This window comes from Oncorhynchus nerka, linkage group LG23 (genome assembly GCF_034236695.1).
Source record: "Oncorhynchus nerka isolate Pitt River linkage group LG23, Oner_Uvic_2.0, whole genome shotgun sequence".
Lineage (NCBI taxonomy): Eukaryota > Metazoa > Chordata > Actinopteri > Salmoniformes > Salmonidae > Oncorhynchus > Oncorhynchus nerka.
Genome location: NC_088418.1, coordinates 47,538,905 through 47,558,901, shown reverse-complemented (window position 1 = coordinate 47,558,901; position 19,997 = coordinate 47,538,905). Strand labels below are relative to the sequence as shown.

The 19,997-nt window shown below is 44.3% G+C and overlaps 2 protein-coding genes and 1 pseudogene across 2 annotated transcripts in view; all 3 read right to left on the bottom strand.

Moving 5' to 3' along the window:
- Positions 1-19,997, bottom strand: part of LOC115106963 (metabotropic glutamate receptor 8-like) — a 303,996-nt gene that overhangs the window by 188,825 nt on the left and 95,174 nt on the right. Inside the window, exon 3 of the mRNA XM_065008182.1 lies at positions 7,543-7,759. Coding sequence (XP_064864254.1) covers positions 7,543-7,759 — 217 coding nt within the window. The remainder of the gene's footprint in view (positions 1-7,542; positions 7,760-19,997) is intronic.
- Positions 13,948-15,676, bottom strand: LOC135564033 (dynein heavy chain-like). The gene is made up of 2 exons (XM_065008433.1): positions 14,059-15,676; positions 13,948-13,952 (listed from the first exon to the last, which is right to left on the bottom strand). Exons 1-2 carry the CDS (start codon positions 15,674-15,676, stop codon positions 13,948-13,950), a joined length of 1,623 nt encoding a protein of 540 aa, XP_064864505.1.
- Positions 15,970-19,997, bottom strand: part of LOC135564032 (dynein heavy chain-like) — a 14,431-nt pseudogene continuing 10,403 nt past the window's right edge.

Genomic DNA, 19,997 nt, shown 5'->3' with positions numbered 1-19,997 from the left:
GAGAGAGAGAGAGACTGTTGAGGTGGAGAGAGAGAGAGAAAGAGAATGTTGAGAGAGAGAGAATGTTGAGGTAGAGAGAGAGAGAGAATGTTTAGGTAGAGAGAGAGAGAGAATGTTGAGGTAGAGAGAGAGAGAATGTTGAGGTAGAGAGAGAGAGAGAGAGAATGTTGAGGTAGAGAGAGAGAGAGAATGTTGAGAGAGAGAGAGAGAGAGAGAATGTTGAGAGAGAGAGAGAGAATGTTGCAGTAGAGAGAGAGATAATGTTGCAGTAGAGAGAGAGAGAATGTTGAGGTAGAGAGAGAGAGAAAATGTTGAGGTAGAGAGAGAGAGAGAGAATGTTGAGAGAGAGAGAGAATGTTGAGGTAGAGAGAGAGCGAGAGAGAATGTTGAGGTAGAGAGAGAGAGAGAATGTTGAGGTAGAGAGAGAGAGAGAATGTTGAAGTAGAGAGAGAGAGAGAATGTTGAGGTAGAGAGAGAGAGAATGTTGAGGTAGAGAGAGAGAGAATGTTGAGGTGGAGAGAGAGAATGTTGAGGTAGAGAGAGAGAATGTTGAGGTAGAGAGAGAGAGAGAATGTTGAGGTAGAGAGAGAGAAAATGTTGAGGTAGAGAGAGAGAGAATGTTGAGGTAGAGAGAGAGAGAATGTTGAGGTAGAGAGAGAGAGAGAGAATGTTGAGGTAGAGAGAGAGAGAATGTTGAGGTAGAGAGAGAGAATGTTGAGGTAGAGAGAGAGAGAATGTTGAGGTAGAGAGAGAGAGAATGTTGAGGTAGAGAGAGAGAGAATGTTGAGGTAGAGAGAGAGAGAGAATGTTGAGGTAGAGAGAGAGAGAATGTTGAGGTAGAGAGAGAGAGAATGTTGAGGTAGAGAGAGAGAGAATGTTGAGGTAGAGAGAGAGAGAATGTTGAGGTAGAGAGAGAGAGAGAATGTTGAGGTAGAGAGAGAGAAGAAAAAAAAAAGAAAAAAAAGTTATGAAATCTTTTTACGTTGCATGTTAGAATTTACAAAGATTGAAGTCCTCTGCTTTTGGACTAAAGAGCAGAAACCCAGACTTCCTGAAAGAAATTGATGATGTTGATATTGTAGTACTACAGGAAACATGGTGCAGAGGTGATGTTTCCACTGGCTGTCCAGTAGGTTATAGGGAGATAATCATACCATCCACTAAATTAAAAGGTATCAAACAGGGAAGAGACTCAGGGGGAATGCTAATATGGTATAAATCTGAACTAATTAATTCAATCGAATTGATCAAAACAGGAGAATTCTTTATCTGGTTAAAAATCAACAAGGAGGCTGTCTTGACAGATAAAACCGTCTTCCTCTGTGCCACATACATTCCCCCCTCAGAGTCACCCTACTTCAATGAAGAGAGTTTCTCCATTCTAGAGGGGGAAATTAGTCACTTTCAGGCCCAAGGCAACGTACTGGTCTGTGGAGACCTGAATGCTAGAACAGCAGAAGAACAAGACACTATTAACAGTCATGGGGCTAAACACCTACCAGGAAGCAACAACCTTTCCCTCCCCACATACCCCCCCAGAAACAACTATGACAAAGTGAAAAACAAAAACGGAGTACAGCTCGTGAAGCTCTGTCGAACACTGGGTCTGTACATAGTCAATGGTAGGCTGAGAGGGGACTCTTTTGGTAGGTACACCTCCAGCTCATCCCTTGGCAGCAGCACTGTAGACAACTTCCTCAGCGACCTAAACCCAGAGTCTCTCAGAGCCTTCACAGTCAGCCCACTAACACCTCTCTCAGACCACAGAAAAATCACAGTGTATCTGAGAAGAGCGGAACCCAACCATGAAGCATGGCCCAATAAATGACATGGTACTAAACAGGCCTATAGATGGAGTGCAAACAGTACAGACATCTACCAAAAAGCCATTAGTAGCCAAAAATACAATCTCTCCTGGACAACTTTTTAGCCTTAACATTCTCCCACAGCAATGAAGGTGTAAATGAATGAAGGTGTACATTTGGCTGTTTGGAACATAAACTTTATATTTGACAAATTAGCTTCCTTGGCTAATTTAAAGAAGCATAAGAGCAAACCAGAAATAACAGATAATGAAAAATGGTTTGATGATAATTGCAAAAATCTACGAAAGTCATTGAGAAATATATCTAATCAAAAACACAGAGAACCAGACAACAAAAATATACGCCTTCAATATGGGAAACACTGAAGCAATACAAACACACCCTAAGAACAAACCTACACCTTCTATATGGGGAAACACTGAAGCAATACAAACACACCCTAAGAACAAAAAAGGAACAGCACATTAGAAATCAGCTGGATGGAATTGAGGAATCCATAGAATCAAACCACTTCTGGGAGAATTGGAATAAATGAAACAAACCTCATCATGAGGAATTGGTTATCCAAAATGGGGATATGTGGAGAAATCCCTTTGCAAACCTCTACAGCAATATAACAAAGAGCCCAGAACAAAAAGATATACAAGAAAAATTACAAATCTTTGAATCAGCAGTCAAAGCCTATCAGAATCCTGTGGATACCCCAATTACAGAAGAAGAATTATTGGGAAAACTATGCACTCTCCAACCCAAAAAGGCCTGTGGTGCTGATGGTATTTTAAATGAAATGATCAAATATACAGACCACAAATTCAAATTGGCTATACTCAAACTCTTCAACATTATCCTCACTGCAGGTATTTTCCCCGATATTTGGAACCAGGGATTGATCACACCAATCTATAAAAATGGAGACAAATTTGACCCAAAAAATTACAGAGTAATTTGCGTTAACAGCAACTTGGGGAAAATTCTCTGCAGTATTATAAATAGCAGACTACATCATTTCCTTGACGAACACAACGTCCTGAGCAGAAGCCAGATTGGATTTCTAAACAGACCACAGACCACATTTACACCCTCCGCACTTTAATTGATAAACAAGTATACCAAAACAAAGGCAAAATCTACTCGTGTTTTGTAGATTTCAAGAAAGCATTTGATTCAATTTGGCACAAAGATCTTTTTTATAAACTAATAGAAAGTGGTATTGGAGGGAAAACATATGATTTTATTAAATCAATCTACACTAAAAACAAATGTGCGGTTAAAATTGGCAACAAGCAAACAGACTTCTTCTCTCGGGGACGGGGAGTGAAACAGGGCTGCCCAATAAGTCCAACACTATTTAAAATCTACATTAATGAATTGGCAAAAACATTAGATGAATCGGCAGCACCTGGTATCACCCTACACAACACTGAAATCAAGTGTCTGCTGTACGCAGATGACCCGGTGATGCTGTCTTCCACTAAAGAGGGGTTACAGCAGCACCCAGATCGTCTTCACAGGTTCTGTCAGACCTGGGCTCTGACCGTTAACCTAAAAAAAAAAACTATAATGATATTCCAAAAAAGGTCTGGAAATAAGGATGACAAATATAAATTCTATTTGGACACAGTTCTATTAGAACACACCAAAAACTACACATATCTAGGACTAAATATCAGCAACACTGGTAGCTTTCACATGGCTGTGAATGAGCTGAGAGATAAAGCAAGAAGAGCATTCTATGCCATTAAAAGGAACATCAAAATCGAAATTCCAATTAGAATCGGGCTCAAAATGTGTCAATCAGTTATAGAACCAATTGCTCGATATAGCAGTGAAGTATGGGGTCCAATCTCTAATAATGAATTTACCAAATGGGACAAACATCCAATCGAAATACTGCATGCAGAGTTTTGCAAGACTGTATTGCAAGTGCAAAGAAAAACTCCAAATAACGCACGGAGAGCAGAATTGGGCCAATACCCCCTCCTCATTCGATAGAAGAGCCATCAAATTTTACAACCATCTAAAAACAAGTGACCCCAAAACATTCCATCACACAGCTCTACAATGTCAAGAGATGAAACAAGAGAAGAGTCCCCTCGGCCAGCTGGTTCTGAGGCTCAGTTCACCAACCCAAACCAACCCCATAGAGCCTCAGGACAGCACTCAGAAAATCTGGCCCAACCAAATCATCACAAAACAAAAAGAAAAATATATCACCTATTGGAAAGACACCACAAAAACTCAAAGTAAACTTCAATGCTATTTGGCTCTAAACAGACAGTACATGGTGGCAGACTATCTGACCACTGTGACTGATAGAAAACTGAGGAAAACATTGACTAGGTACAGACTCAGTGAGCTGTGCTCACTCTGCTCCAGGGGAGAGGTAGAGACAGAGCTGCATTTCCTATTACACTGTGACAAATACTCAGACCTAAGAGAATATTTCTTTCCCAAAATTATAATTCAAATCAAAGAATTTGAAACTATAAAAGATTAAATAATCAAATATTTATTGGGTGAAAAGCCTAAATGTGCAGTTTTGGCAGCCAAATATGTGTCCTCCTGCCACAACCTGAGGGACAGCCAGTGAAAAGTGCAAAGTAATGTCGATAATATTTCCCATCTTGTTTTGTTTTGTCTTTCATACCACATCATGTGTCTTCTCAGTCATGTTGACACTGGTCTACTACCATTGCTTCAATGTATTGTTGTTCTCATTAATATTGTTGTTGTAGTTGTTGTTAATGGTAATTCCATGTCCACTACTACTATTATTATTGCTGTTGGTCCCACCATTTATTTACATATAAATATATATATGTTTTATATATAAATATATATTTTTTTTCGATATGTATACTTTGACAATGTAAGTAATAATGAACTTGCCATGTCAATAAAGTCAATTGAATTGAATTGAGAGAGAGACAGATCCAGATGGGAGGTATTCTCTCTCTTTCGTCCAGACATCCAGATGACAGACTCTCCTCCTCCAGCTGTAGGATAAGAGGTGGATTACAACACAGAGATGGAGGATTCACACACACACACACACACACACACACACACACACACACACACACACACACACACACACACACACACACACACACACACACAGAGGAGACAGAGGGTGTTACTTCCACTAATCAGACGCTGAAACATGGTGCTCATTGTTGCATGCCTATTGACCCTCTCATCTGACTGTCATGTGGCGTTAGTTACTAGACTAATTGGCTGGCTATTATTTCTTCTGTCTCCCTCTCTCTCTCTTTGTGTGTGTATGTGTGTGTGTGTGTGTGTGTGTGTGTGTGTGTGTGTGTGTGTGTGTGTGTGTGAATCCTCCCATCTGGATCTGTTTCTCTCTCTCTCTCTCTCTCTCTCTCTCTCTCTCTCTCTCTCTCTCTCTCGCTCAACATCTCTCTCTCTCTCTCGATATCACATCTCTCTGTCTCTCCCTCTCTTTCACTCTATCCCTCTTCCTCTCCGTCTCTCTCAATCTCTGTCTCCTCCCTCTCTCCTCCCTCTCTCTCACTCTATCCCATCGCTCTGTCTCTCTCAATCTATCAGTCTCCTCCCTCTCTCCTCCCTCTCTCTCACTCTATCCCATCGCTCTGTCTCTCTCAATCTCTCAGTCTCCTCCTTCTCTCCTCCCTCTCTCTATCTCTCTCTCACTCCTTTCTCTCTTCTTCGTCACACACATCAATGGGAAAACGGTGTACTATACTGCTACAAACTATAGTCAATCTTTCATTCCGTCTCCGTCTCGCTCCCTCCTGTTTTCACTCCCCCCCCACACACAAGATGAGAGAATCAGCTAGTTAAAATGGACACGCCACCCCCTCTCTCTACAGACATCCTCCATCATCACGCTATTAATGGTTAGGTGCATCTTACACGTTATGGTGAAAACATCCTTATTATGCCTAGAGGGAGCGGAGACGAGCTTCACAGACACAAACACACACATAATGTCTCGGGAATCATAACTCCTCGATTTAACAGCAATTACCACAGCTGCTCAGGAGCAGCATGCGGGGAGGAGGGTAAAGAGGAGGCGGCGGCAGTCATCACAGTAATAACAATACTATTAAATAATGACTCAATCACTTAATAATCACAATCATTCAATCACAGGGGATGAGGACAGAGAGGGCGTGAGGGGAGATATATATATATACTGTATATATTTATATATATATATATAGAGAGAGAGAGAGGGGGAACGAGAGAGAAAGAGAGAGAGATAGGGAGACAGAGACGGAAAGAGAGAAAGGGAAAGAGAAAGAAAGAGAGAGAGATAGAGGGAGAGAGAGAGAAAGGGAGAAAGAGAGAGGGGGGCGAGAGAGAGGTTGAAAGAGAGAGGGGGGAAAAGAGAGAGAAAGAGAGAGAGAGGAAAGAGGATAGTTGGTCTATTATGACACCTGTCATTACTTTGTGATTACATCCATGTCGCCTGCTGTGGCCTCATTCTGTTGTTCCTCTCTACCCCCTCGCCTCATCTGTCCTTCTTCTCCTCCTCCCAGCTTCTCTTCATTAAAACCAATTCAGAGGGACAGTCAGTCGACTTCTCTCTCCTCTCAGACTCGTCACACACATACATGTAGGCACCTACACACACACACACACACACACGTGTACGCACAAACATACGGTTCATCTTCCGGCCACCCTCATGTCCAGCGACCGCCACAGACCGGGCAGTGGGAGTATCATGGTGTTAGTAATACTCCACAACTGGAAGACAGGACACAGTGTAGTGGAATAAAAGCTGTCCATTCGAGAGCAGGAAGCAGGGAATGGACATTTACTTCATTCTAACCACTTAGGAGTGCAATTGCCTTCTACCCAGAGCCTACTGAATGAAATATGTTAGTTTGAGTGTGTGGATCTGCAGGGCATTCTCTTTTAGATGTTAAATGTTGTGCTCAGCATCGTATCAAATGGACAGACAGACAGACGGCTCCACTGTTGTTATTCCCTCCCCCTCCTCCCACCCCTGTCCCCTCCAGCCATGTCAACATCTGCACAGCCCTAGCAAGGCTAAACATCTAAACAGCTGACTGTTTTCACTGTCACACCACATAGCCCTCAGCACAGCACAGTACAGAAACCCACAGTAAAGGCACACAGTAGAAACTAGCAGCACTGCTGACAGCAGTGAGCACCGCAGGGGCTCCAACTCAAATGGTCACTGGTGTCTATCTGTGAGTTTGGGAGGGAATTCACGTGTCTGATTTGACTGTTTGAATATGGTGTCTGAATCGATGCCATATTCCCCGAAACAAACATTATGCATTTCAGTATATTGGGAATGAGGTGTCATTTGATGTTTCCTTTCCCACACTAAGAAAAATAGACATCGGTGATCTCTGACAAACCCGAGCAATCTCAACAAACACACAGAGACAAGTTAAAACCAACAGAGAGTGTATCTGATGAAATACATTTTTTTTTTTTTAAATGCTGACTGACTGTCAAGCCGTAGCTGACAGACACTATCTGATAGTTAATATCGCTGACGTTTTTAAATAGAGATATTTGAGACTGACATCTACTAGGGCAGCTACTGTTGTTCAGAGGTCCGCAGAGACCCAGCACAGAAGAGAGATGTCCAAACGCTCAAGAACTGTGGACGGTGTTCATGAAGATTCAGCACCTCCATTCGGTACTGTGTGTTAGAGTGTGTCTGAGCATGTTTCGCTATTCCACGAACCTGTTTCCCGGGAGATCTGCACGAAGGCCTCGACACCGCTCTCGCCGTAGTTCCCCTCGGAGGCGAGCGTGGACACGTAGTTCCATCCCATCGCCGTGACGATGTCCATCATTGCCTGGGCCTGGTAGGAGTCCGGAGGTACGACGCGGGAGAAGAAGTCATACCTCGTGTTGTCACTGAGCTCTGGGGCCGTGGACGCATAGCTGATCTGAGGGATCTGAGGAGAGAGAACAGAAAGAAGGGATGAGTTGGGACGGAGGAGGAGAGGAGAAGGTGTTGAACAGGTTAGAATGTGCATATGGAGCCAAGGACACGTACAGCTAATCTGAAGGGATTCTGAGGAAAGACAGAGTAAGCAGAGAGAGAGAGAGAGAGAGAGAGAGAGAGAGAGAGAGAGAGAGATATGAAGGAATGCGTTGAGAGATGAGAGTAGAAAGGGTGTCACTCTCCAGAGGATAGGGGGACAGAATGAGAAGGTAATTACTGATAGCATGGCACTGAAGAAATTGAGATAGATTACACTAGCCAGAGGTCATACTCCATCCAAGTGGTTTATCAGAGATCAGACAGCCCAGCTGAAAGAGCCTCAGAAAAGGAGAGAGCCCAGCCAAGGTGCCCTGAGACAGACAGGCAGAGAAACAATGCAGGAGAGCCCCAGACAGGAGACAGGTTGGAATGTGAAGGTAGGCAGGGAGAGGCTGGATAGGGAGGCGGGCAGAGAGAGGCAAGGATAGAGAAGTAGAGAGGCTTGGATTGAGAAGTAGAGAGAGGCTTGGATAGAGAGGTAGAGAGGGGCTTGGATAGAGAGGTAGAGAGAGGCAAGGATAGAGAAGTAGAGAGGCGTGGATAGAGAGGTAGAGAGAGGCTTGGATAGAGAGGTAGAGAGAGGCTTGGATAGAGAGGTAGAGAGGCTTGGATTAGAAGGTAGAAAGAGAGAGGCTTGGATAGAGAGGTAGAGAGATGCTTGGATTGGAAGGTAGAAAGAGAGAGGCTTGGATAGAGAAGTAGAGAGAGGCTTGGATAGAGAGGTAGAGAGGCTTGGATTGGAAGGTAGAAAGAGAGAGGCTTGGATAGAGAGGTAGAGAGAGGCTTGGATTGGAAGGTAGAAAGAGAGAGGATAGGATAGAGAGGTAGAGAGAGGCCTGGATAGAGAAGTAGAAAGAGAGAGGATTGGATAGAGAGGGAGAGAGAGGCTTGGATTGGAAGGTAGAAAGAGAGAGGATAGGATAGAGAAGTAGAAAGAGAGAGGCTTGGATAGAGAGGGAGAGAGAGGCTTGGATTGGAAGGTAGAAAGAGAGAGGCTTGGATAGAGAAGTAGAAAGAGAGAGGCTTGGATAGAGAGGGAGAGAGAGGCTTGGATTGGAAGGTAGAAAGAGAGAGGATAGGATAGAGAGGTAGAGAGAGGCCTGGATAGAGAAGTAGAAAGAGAGAGGATTGGATAGAGAGGGAGAGAGAGGCTTGGATTGGAAGGTAGAAAGAGAGAGGATAGGATAGAGAGGTAGAGAGAGGCCTGGATAGAGAAGTAGAAAGAGAGAGGATTGGATAGAGGAAGAGAGAGGCTTGGATAGAGAGGTAGATAGAGGCTTAGATAGAGAGGTAGAGAGAGGCTTGGATAGTGAGGTAGAGAGAGGCTTGGATAGAGGTAGAGAGAGGCTTGGATAGAGAGGTAGAGAGAGGCTTGGATAGAGAGGTAGAGAGGCTTGGATTGGAAGGTAGAAAGAGAGAGGCTTGGATAGAGAGGTAGAGAGAGGCTTGGATTGGAAGGTAGAAAGAGAGAGGATTGGATAGAGAAGTAGAGAGGATTGGATAGAGAAGTAGAGAGGCTTGGATAGAGAGGTAGAGAGAGGCTTGGATAGAGAGGTAGAGAGGCTTGGATTGGAAGGTAGAAAGAGAGAGGCTTGGATAGAGAGGTAGAGAGAGGCTTGGATTGGAAGGTAGAAAGAGAGAGGCTTGGATAGAGAAGTAGAGAGAGGCTTGGATAGAGAGGTAGAGAGGCTTGGATTGGAAGGTAGAAAGAGAGAGGCTTGGATAGAGAGGTAGAGAGAGGCTTGGATAGAGAATTAGAAAGAGAGAGGCTTGGATAGAGAGGGAGAGAGAGGCTTGGATTGGAAGGTAGAAAGAGAGAGGATAGGATAGAGAGGTAGAGAGAGGCCTGGATAGAGAAGTAGAAAGAGAGAGGATTGGATAGAGGAAGAGAGAGGCTTGGATAGAGAGGTAGAGAGAGGCTTAGTTAGAGAGGTAGAGAGAGGCTTGGATAGTGAGGTAGAGAGAGGCTTGGATAGAGGTAGAGAGAGGCTTGGATAGAGAGGGAGAGAGAGAGAGAGAGGCTTGGATAGGATGGTAAAGAGAGAGAGAGAGGTTTGGATAGGGTGGGAAAGAGAGAGAGAGAGGCTTTGATAGGGTGGTAAAGAGAGAGAGAGAGAGGCTTGGATAGGGAGGTAAAAGAGAGAGGGGCTTGGATAGGGTGGGAAAGAGAGAGAGAGAGGCTTGGATAGGGTGGGAAAGAGAGAGAGAGAGAGGCTTGGATAGGGTGGGAAAGAGAGAGAGAGAGGCTTGGATAGGGAGGTAAAGAGAGAGAGGGGCATGGATAGAGAGGGAAAGAGAGAGAGAGAGGCTTTGATAGGGTGGTAAAAGAGAGAGAGAGAGGCTTGGATAGGGTGGTAAAGAGAGAGAGAGAGGCTTGGATAGGGAGGGAAAGAGAGAGAGAGAGGCTTGGATAGGATGGTAAAGAGAGAGAGAAGGGCTTGGATAGAGAGGGAAAGAGAGAGAGAGAGAGGCTTGGATATGATGGTAAAGAGAGAGAGAGAGGCTTGGATAGGGTGGGAAAGAGAGAGAGAGAGAGGCTTGGATAGGATGGTAAAAGAGAGAGAGAGAGAGGCTTGGATAGAGAGGGAAAGAGAGAGAGAGAGGCTTGGATAGGATGGTAAAGAGAGAGAGAGGTTTGGATAGAGAGGGAAAGAGAGAGAGAGAGGCTTGGATATGATGGTAAAGAGAGAGAGAGAGGCTTGGATAGAGAGGGAAAGAGAGAGAGAGAGGCTTGGATATGATGGTAAAGAGAGAGAGAGAGAGAGGCTTGGATAGGGTGGGAAAGAGAGAGAGAGAGAGGCTTGGATAGGATGGTAAAAGAGAGAGAGAGAGAGGCTTGGATAGAGAGGTAAAGAGAGAGAGGGGCATGGATAGAGAGGGAAAGAGAGAGAGGGGCATGGATAGAGAGGGAAAGAGAGAGAGAGAGGCTTTGATAGGGTGGTAAAGAGAGAGAGAGAGGCTTGGATAGGGTGGTAAAGAGAGAGAGAGAGGCTTGGATAGGGAGGGAAAGAGAGAGAGAGAGGCTTGGATAGGATGGTAAAGAGAGAGAGAGAGGCTTGGATAGAGAGGGAAAGAGAGAGAGAGAGGCTTGGATAGGATGGTAAAAGAGAGAGAGAGAGGCTTAGATAGGGTGGGAAAGAGAGAGAGAGAGGCTTGGATAGAGAGGGAAAGAGAGAGAGAGAGAGAGGCTTGGATAGGGTGGGAAAGAGAGAGAGAGAGAGAGGCTTGGATAGAGAGGGAAAGAGAGAGAGAGAGGCTTGGATAGGATGGTAAAGAGAGAGAGAGAGGCTTGGATAGAGAGGGAAAGAGAGAGGGAGAGGCTTGGATAGGATGGTAAAGAGAGAGAGAGAGGCTTGGATAGGATGGGAAAGAGAGAGAGAGAGAGGCTTGGATAGAGAGGGAAAGAGAGAGAGAGAGGCTTGGATAGAGAGGGAAAGAGAGAGAGAGAGGCTTGGATAGGATGGTAAAAGAGAGAGAGAGGCTTGGATAGGATGGGAAAGAGAGAGAGAGGCTTGGATAGAGAGGTAGAGAAAGAGAGAGGGGCATGGATAGAGAGGGAAAGAGAGAGAGAGAGGCTTTGATAGGGTGGGAAAGAGAGAGAGAGAGAGAGAGGCTTGGATAGGGTGGGAAAGAGAGAGAGAGAGGCTTGGATAGGGAGGGAAAGAGAGAGAGAGAGGCTTGGATAGGATGGTAAAGAGAGAGAGAGAGGCTTGGATAGAGAGGGAAAGAGAGAGAGAGAGGCTTGGATAGGATGGTAAAGAGAGAGAGAGAGGCTTGGATAGGGAGGTAAAGAGAGAGAGGGGCATGGATAGAGAGGGAAAGAGAGAGAGAGAGGCTTTGATAGGGTGGTAAAGAGAGAGAGAGAGAGGCTTGGATAGGGTGGTAAAGAGAGAGAGAGAGGCTTGGATAGGGAGGGAAAGAGAGAGAGAGAGGCTTGGATAGGATGGTAAAAGAGAGAGAGAGAGGCTTGGATAGGGTGGGAAAGAGAGAGAGAGAGAGAGGCTTGGATAGAGAGGGAAAGAGAGAGAGAGAGGCTTGGATAGGATGGTAAAGAGAGAGAGAGAGGCTTGGATAGAGAGGGAAAGAGAGAGGGAGAGGCTTGGATAGGATGGTAAAGAGAGAGAGAGAGGCTTGGATAGGGTGGGAAAGAGAGAGAGAGAGGCTTGGATAGAGAGGGAAAGAGAGAGAGAGAGAGAGGCTTGGATAGGATGGTAAAGAGAGAGAGAGGCTTGGATAGGATGGGAAAGAGAGAGAGAGAGAGGCTTGGATAGGGTGGTAAAAGAGAGAGAGAGAGGCTTGGATAGGGTGGGAAAGAGAGAGAGAGGCTTGGATAGAGAGGTAGAGAAAGAGAGAGGGGCATGGATAGAGAGGGAAAGAGAGAGAGAGAGGCTTGGATAGGGTGGAAAGAGAGAGAGAGAGGCTTGGATAGAGAGGTAGAGAGAGAGAGAGAGAGAGGCTTGGATAGGGTGGGAAAGAGAGAGAGGCTTGGATAGAGAGGTAGAGAGAGAGATAGGCTTGGATAGAGAGGTAGAGAGAGAGAGAGAGGCTTGGATAGGGTGGGAAAGAGAGAGAGAGAGGCTTGGATAGGGTGGGAAAGAGAGAGAGAGAGGCTTGGATATGGAGGTAGCGAGAGAGAGAGGCTTGGGGAGGCATAAAGGGCACGCAGACAGACATGCAGGACAGGGAGGTAGGGAGGGCTGAAAGTCAAATGGCGAAGTAATGGAATCTGGATGAGAGATGGCCGACTGACAGGTTGATTTGTCAGGAGGGAGAGGATGCCCATGGCTGAATTTTACACACACACTCTCTTTCACACACTGACACACACACAGACGTGTACACGCACTCACACTCGTATGCTCCCACTCCCACACACACATATTTAAACACCACATACAGTGCATTTGGAAAGTATTCAGACCCCTTGACTTTTTCCACATTATTACAGCCTTATTCTAAAATGGACATTCCTCATTATCTACACACAATACCCCATAATGATGTAGCAAAAACGGGTTTTTAGAAATGTTTGCAAATGTATTTAAAAAAAAAAAAGCAAAAATACCTTATTTACATAAGTATTCAGACCCTTTGCTATGACACTCAAATTGAGCTCAGGTGCTTCCTGTTTCCAATGATCATCCTTGAGATGTTTCTACAACTTGATTGGAATCCACCTGTGGTAAATTCAATTGATTGGACATGATTTGGAATGGCACACACCTGTCTACATAAGGTCCCTCAGTTGACGGTGCATGTCAGAGCAAAAACCAAGCTATGAGGTTGAAGAAATTGTCCACAGAGCTTCGAGACAGGATTGTGTCCAGGCACACACACATAGCACACACAAAGAAGTATGCACACACACACACATAACAAACACAAAGAAGTGTGTGCACACACACATAACACACAAAGAAGTGTGCACACACACACACACACACACACACACATCACACACACACAGGAGAATGCACACACAAGTAGTCTATGGCTGCTTCAGTGGCATTCTAGGAGAGAGGGAAGAGCTGCCAATCTCTCTCCCTGTACACACACACACACACACACATACTGATAGCTGAACACAGCAGGATCACTAGATGGGGAATGGAAGGTGTGGAGGGATTCTAGGATAGCTAGTTGTGATGAATACTGATGGAACCCACTGCTCAGTGCCTCTGTGTCTCAATGCTATCAACGCTTGTCAGCTCAAAAACTGCACATCTAACAAACAACTAGTAATTGGAGACTTCTTTGATGCCCAGGTGAGGAGACTCTCACTTTCCTCACCTTCACCAATCTTCCAGCCATGAAAGACTGTTATTCTAGCTGCATCTTCAATGAAAGACTGTTATGCTAGCTACATCTTCAATGAAAGACTGTTATGCTAGATACATCTTCAATGAAAGACTGTTATGCTAGCTACATCTTCAATGAAAGACTGTTATGCTAGCTGCATCTTCAATGAAAGACTGTTATGCTAGCTACATATTCAATGAAAGACTGTTATGCTAGCTACATCTTCAATGAAAGACTGTTATGCTAGCTACATCTTCAATGAAAGACTGTGATGCTAGCTACAGCTTCAATGAAAGACTGTTATACTGTTAAAATTAGTGGGATGAGTAACATGGAGAGCTAATGAGTTGATAAAGAAACAGTATACCACACACATTAAATAAATACTACACTGTCTACTGTGTTGTATACTGTGCTGTATACTGTGCTGTATACTACATTGTCTACTGTACAGTATACTGTGCTGTATACTGTGCTGTATACTGTGTTGTATACTGTGCTGTATACTGTGCTGTAAACTGTGATTTAAACTGTGCTGCATATTATATTGTCTACTGTACAGTATACTGTGTTGTAAACTGTGCTGTATACTATGCTGTATACTGTGCTGTAAACTGTGCTGTATACTGTGCTGTATACTGTGTTGTATACTGTGTTGTATACTGTGCTGTCTACTGTGCTGTCTACTGTGTTGTATACTGTGCTGTATACTATGCTGTATACTGTGTTGTAAACTGTGCTGTATACTGTGCTGTATACTATGCTGTATACTGTGTTGTAAACTGTGCTGTATACTGTGATGTATAATGTGCTGTATACTGTGCTGTATAATGTGCTGTCTACTGTGCTGTATACTGTGTTGTATACTGTGTTGTATACTGTGCTGTATACTATGGTGTATACTTAGATGTAAACTATATTGTCTACTGTACAGTATACTGTGCTGTATACTGTGATGTATACTATGTAATCTACAGTACTGTATACTGTGCTGCATAATGTGCTGTATACTGTGCTGTATACTGTGATGTATACTGTAATGTCTACTGTGTTGTTTACTGTACTGTATACTACGGTGTATACTATATCGTCTACTATACTGTATACTGTACATGTGTTGTATACTGTGCTGTATACTGTGTTGTACTTTGTGATGGATACAGTGCTGTATACTGTGTTGTAAACTGTGATGCGTACTGTGCTGTGTACAGTGTTGTATACTGTACTGTATACTGTGCTGTCTACTGTGTTGTATACTGTGTTGTATAATGTGCTGTATACTATGCTGTATACTTAGATGTAAACTATATTGTCTACTGTACAGTATACTGTGCTGTATACTATGATGTATACTATGTAATCTACAGTACTGTATACTGTGCTGCATAATGTGCTGTATACTGTGCTGTATACTGTAATGTCTACTGTGTTGTTTACTGTACTGTATACTACGGTGTATACTATATCGTCTACTATACTGTATACTGTACATGTGTTGTATACTGTGCTGTAAACTGTGCTGTATAATGTGCTGTAAACTGTGCTGTATACTGTGCTGTATACTGTGATGTAAACTGTGCTGTATACTGTGCTGTATACTGTGCTGTATACTGTGCTGTATACTGTGCTGTAAACTGTGCTGTATACTGTGTTGTATACTGTGCTGTATACTGTGATGTATACTGTGCTGTATACTGTGCTGTAAACTGTGCTGTATTCTGTGATGTATACTGTGCTGTATACTGTGCTGTATACTGTGCTGTAAACTGTGCTGTATACTGTGCTGTATACTGTGCTGTATACTGTGCTGTAAACTGTGCTGTATACTGTGCTGTAAACTGTGCTGTATACTGTGATGTATACAGTGCTGTATACTGTGTTGTAAACTGTGATGCGTACTGTGCTGTGTACAGTGTTGTATACTGTACTGTATACTTTCTTGTACACTGTGATGTATACTGTGTTGTACACTGTGTTGTATACTGCGCTGTATACTGTGTTGTGTACTGTGCGGTCTACTGTGTTGCATACTGTGATGTTTACTGTACTGTATACTGTACCCTCTACTGTACTGTCGACTGTACTGTACTGTATACTGTGATGTATACTATATCGTCTACTGTATACTGTAATGTCTACTGTACTGTATACTGTGTTTGTACTATACTGTCTACTATACCGTCTACTGTTCTGTACACTGTACTGTCTACTGTGCTGTCTACTGTGCTGTATACTGTGATGTATAGTGTAATGCCTACTGTGTTGTTTACTGTACTGTATACTACAGTGTATACTATATTGTCTACTATACTGTATACTGTACTATCTACTGTGTTGTATACTGCACTGTCTTCTGTGATGTATACTGTGACGTATACTGTGTTGTATACTGTGCTGTATACTTTGTTGTATACTGTGTTGTATACTGTGATGTATACTGTGTTGTACTTTGTGATGTATACAGTGCTGCAAACTGTGATGTGTACTGTGCTGTGTACAGTGTTGTATACTGTACTGTATACTTTATTGTACACTGTGATGTACACTGTGTTGTATACTGTGTTGTGTACTGTGCGGTCTACTGTGTTGCATACTGTGATGTTAACTGTACTGTATCCTGTACCCTCTACTGTACTGTCTACTGTGATGAATAGGGTGATATACTGTGCTGTGTACTGTGCCGTATAATATGCTGTAAACTGTGCTGTATGCTGTGTTGTATTCTGTGATGTATACTATACCGTCTGCTGTGTTCTATACTGTGATGTATACTATACCGTCTACTGTACTGTATACTGTGATGTATACTGTACTGTTCACTCTGCTGTATACTTTGTTGTGTACTGTGATGTATACTGTGCTGTATACTGTGTTGTACACTGTGCTGTATACGTTGTTGTATACTGTGTTGTATACCCTTATGTGTACTGTGTTGTACACTGTGTTGTACACTGTGCTGTTTACTGTGTTGTATACTGTGCTGTATACGTTGTTGTATACTGTGTTGTATACCCTGATGTGTACTGTGTTGTACACTGTGTTGTACACTGTGCTGTTTACTGTGTTGTATACTGTGATGTATACTGTACTGTATACTGTGTTGTACACTGTGAAGTATACTGTGCTGTATATTGTGTTGTATACTGTGATGTATAATATATTGTCTACTGTACTGTACACTGTAATGTCTACTGTACTATCTACTGTGTTGTATACTGTACTGTATACTGTGTTGTATACTATATTGTCTACTATAGCGTCTACTGTGCTGTATACTGTGCTGTCTACTACGGTGTATACTTTATCATCTACTATATTGTATACTGTACTGTCTACTGTGTTGTATACTGTAATGTATACTGTGTTGTATACTGTGATGTATACTGTGCTGTATACTGTGATGTATATTATATCGTGTACTGTGTTGTATACTGTGCTGTATATTGTGTTGTATACTGTGCTGTATACTGTGCTGTATACTGTGATGTATACTGTGAGGTATACTGTGCTGTATACTGTGATGTATACTGTGCTGTATACTGTGATGTATACTGTGCACAGCATACAGTTAAAGTCAAAGCTACTTTCATGACCCAAGACATATACATAATTATGTATATATGTGGCTCTGCTCACGAGTCACTAGTCAAACGAGTCACAACTGAGTTACAACTTTTCATTTAAATCTTCACGTTCTGGACTAATGCAGAGAAACAAGGATAAATAACCGCTCGTCGACTCCATAATATCAGTCCTACTGTGGTGACAAGCTTGTGACTCCCTGCCATACAGTATAAATCATCTATGAACCGAGGGTTGAGAAAGCAGCAGTTTTCAAAGCAGAGGGAGGGAGAGTCAGAGGGAGGGAGAGTCAGAGGGAGGGAGAGTCAGAGGGAGGGGAGGAGGGAGGAAATTAAGGATTCGTTACGATTTCGCTGGAGAAGTTGATTAGGCCGTGAATCCACCTCTAATTCCATTTGCTCTAATGAATATGCAGTTTCAATCAGAGCTGCTCAAATAATCAGCCTGCCGGTCGGAGAGAGGACAGGGAGAGGCTGAGGGAGGGAGAGTCAGAGGGAGGGAGAGACAGAGGGAGGGAGAGAGGACAGGGAGAGGCTGAGGGAGGGAGAGTCAGAGGGAGGGAGAGACAGAGGGAGGGAGAGAGGACAGGGAGAGGCTGAGGGAGGGAGAGTCAGAGGGAGGGAGAGACAGAGGGAGGGAGAGACAGAGGGAGGGAGAGTCAGAGGGAGGGAGAGACAGAGGGAGGGAGAGAGGACAGGGAGAGGCTGAGGGAGGGAGAGTCAGAGGGAGGGAGAGACAGAGGGAGGGAGAGAGGACAGGGAGAGGCTGAGGGAGGGAGAGTCAGAGGGAGGGAGAGACAGAGGGAGGGAGAGACAGAGGGAGGGAGAGACAGAGGGAGGGAGAGAGGACAGGGAGAGGCTGAGGGAGGGAGAGTCAGAGGGAGGGAGAGACAGAGGGAGGGAGAGACAGAGGGAGGGAGAGAGGACAGGGAGAGGCTGAGGGAGGGAGAGTCAGAGGGAGGGAGAGACAGAGGGAGGGAGAGACAGAGGGAGGGAGAGAGGACAGGGAGAGGCTGAGGGAGGGAGAGTCAGAGGGAGGGAGAGACAGAGGGAGGGAGAGACAGAGGGAGGGAGAGAGGACAGGGAGAGGCTGAGGGAGGGAGAGTCAGAGGGAGGGAGAGTCTGAGGGAGGGAGAGTCTGAGGGAGGGAGAGACAGAGGGAGGGAGAGTCTGAGGGAGGGAGAGTCAGAGGGAGGGAGAGTCAGAGGGAGGGAGAGTCAGAGGGAGGGAGAGAGGACAGGGAGAGGCTGAGGAGCGTGGTTCACAGCGATGCCAGGGAAAATAAAATCACCACAATTACACATCCCACTCTATGCAGGGAAAGCACCGATCGGCATGTTAATACTGTTATACACATACAGTACACACAAGTACACACATACATGTATACTGACAAACACAAGCACATTCATGTAATCACACAGTCCACAGGTTAGCATGTATGCATGTCTGAAAGGCAGACTTTACACAGGTTATATCAAGGAAAGAAGAGGATATGGGGACAGACAGTGACTTACTGTTAGGTCAATGTCACACTGACAGATGATGTCAATTTGTTGGAAGTACACTATAAGGAGGCCAGCATTGATGTTGAGGGGATTCCAGTCTGGACCTGTAGATTATAATTCAACTGATGTTGAGGGGATTGTAGTCCCAGTCCCAGACCTGCTCACCCCTATTACTAGTCTGTTCAACCTCTCTTTCATATCGTCTGAGATTCCCAAAGTTTGGAAAGCAGCCGTGGTCATCCCCCTCTTCAAAGGGGGAGACAATATAGACCCAAACTGTTACAGACCTCTATCCATCCTGAAATGCCTTTCTAAAGTCTTCGAAAGCCAAGTGAACAAACAGATCAGCGACCATTTTGAATCCCACCGTACCTTCTCCGCTGGTCACAGGTGCACCTCAGCCACGCTCAAGGTCCTAAACGATATCATAACCTCCATCGATAAGAGACATTACTGGGCAGCCGTATTCATCGGCAGACTCAACAGCCTTGGTTTCTCTAATGATTGCCTTCTCAGACAGAGTTCAGTGTGTCAAATCGGAGGGCCTGTTGTCCGGACCTCTGGCAGTCTCCATGGGGATGCCGCAGGGTTCAATTCTCAGGCCGACTCTCTTCTCTGTATATATCAATGATGTCGCTCTTGCTGCAAGTGATTCTTTGATCCACCTCTACGCAGACGACACCATTCTGTATACTTCTGGCCCTTCTTTGGACACTGTGTTAACAAACCTCCAAACGAGCTTCAATGCCATACAACACTCCTTCCGTGGCCTCCAACTGCTCTTAAATGCTAGCAAAACGAAATGCATGCTCTTCAACCGATCGCAGCCTGCACCCGCCCGCTGCTCGCACCCACCCGCCCAACTATCATCACTACTCTGGACGATTCTGATTTAGAATATGTGGACAACTATAAATACCTAGGTGTCTGGCTAGACTGTAAACTCTCCTTCCAGACTCACATTAAACATCTCCAATCCAAAGTTAAATCTAGAATCGGCTTCCTATTTTGCAACAAAGTCTCCATTCATGCTGCCAAACATACGCTCGTAAAATTGACTGTCATACCGATCCTTGACTTCGGCGATGTCATTTACAAAATAGCCTCCGACACTCTACTCAGCAAATTGGATGCAGTCTATCACAGTGCCATCTGTTTTGTCTCCAAAGCCCCATATAATACCTACCACTGCGACCTGTATGCTCTCGTTGGCAGGTCCTCGCTACATATTCGTTGCCAAACCCACTGGCTCCAGGTAATC

What these genes read in the sequence shown, in the direction of transcription:
- LOC135564033 (XM_065008433.1), bottom strand. Translation starts at nt 15,676, where the DNA reads ATGCAACACAGTAGACCGCACAGTACACAACACAGTATACAGCGCAGT.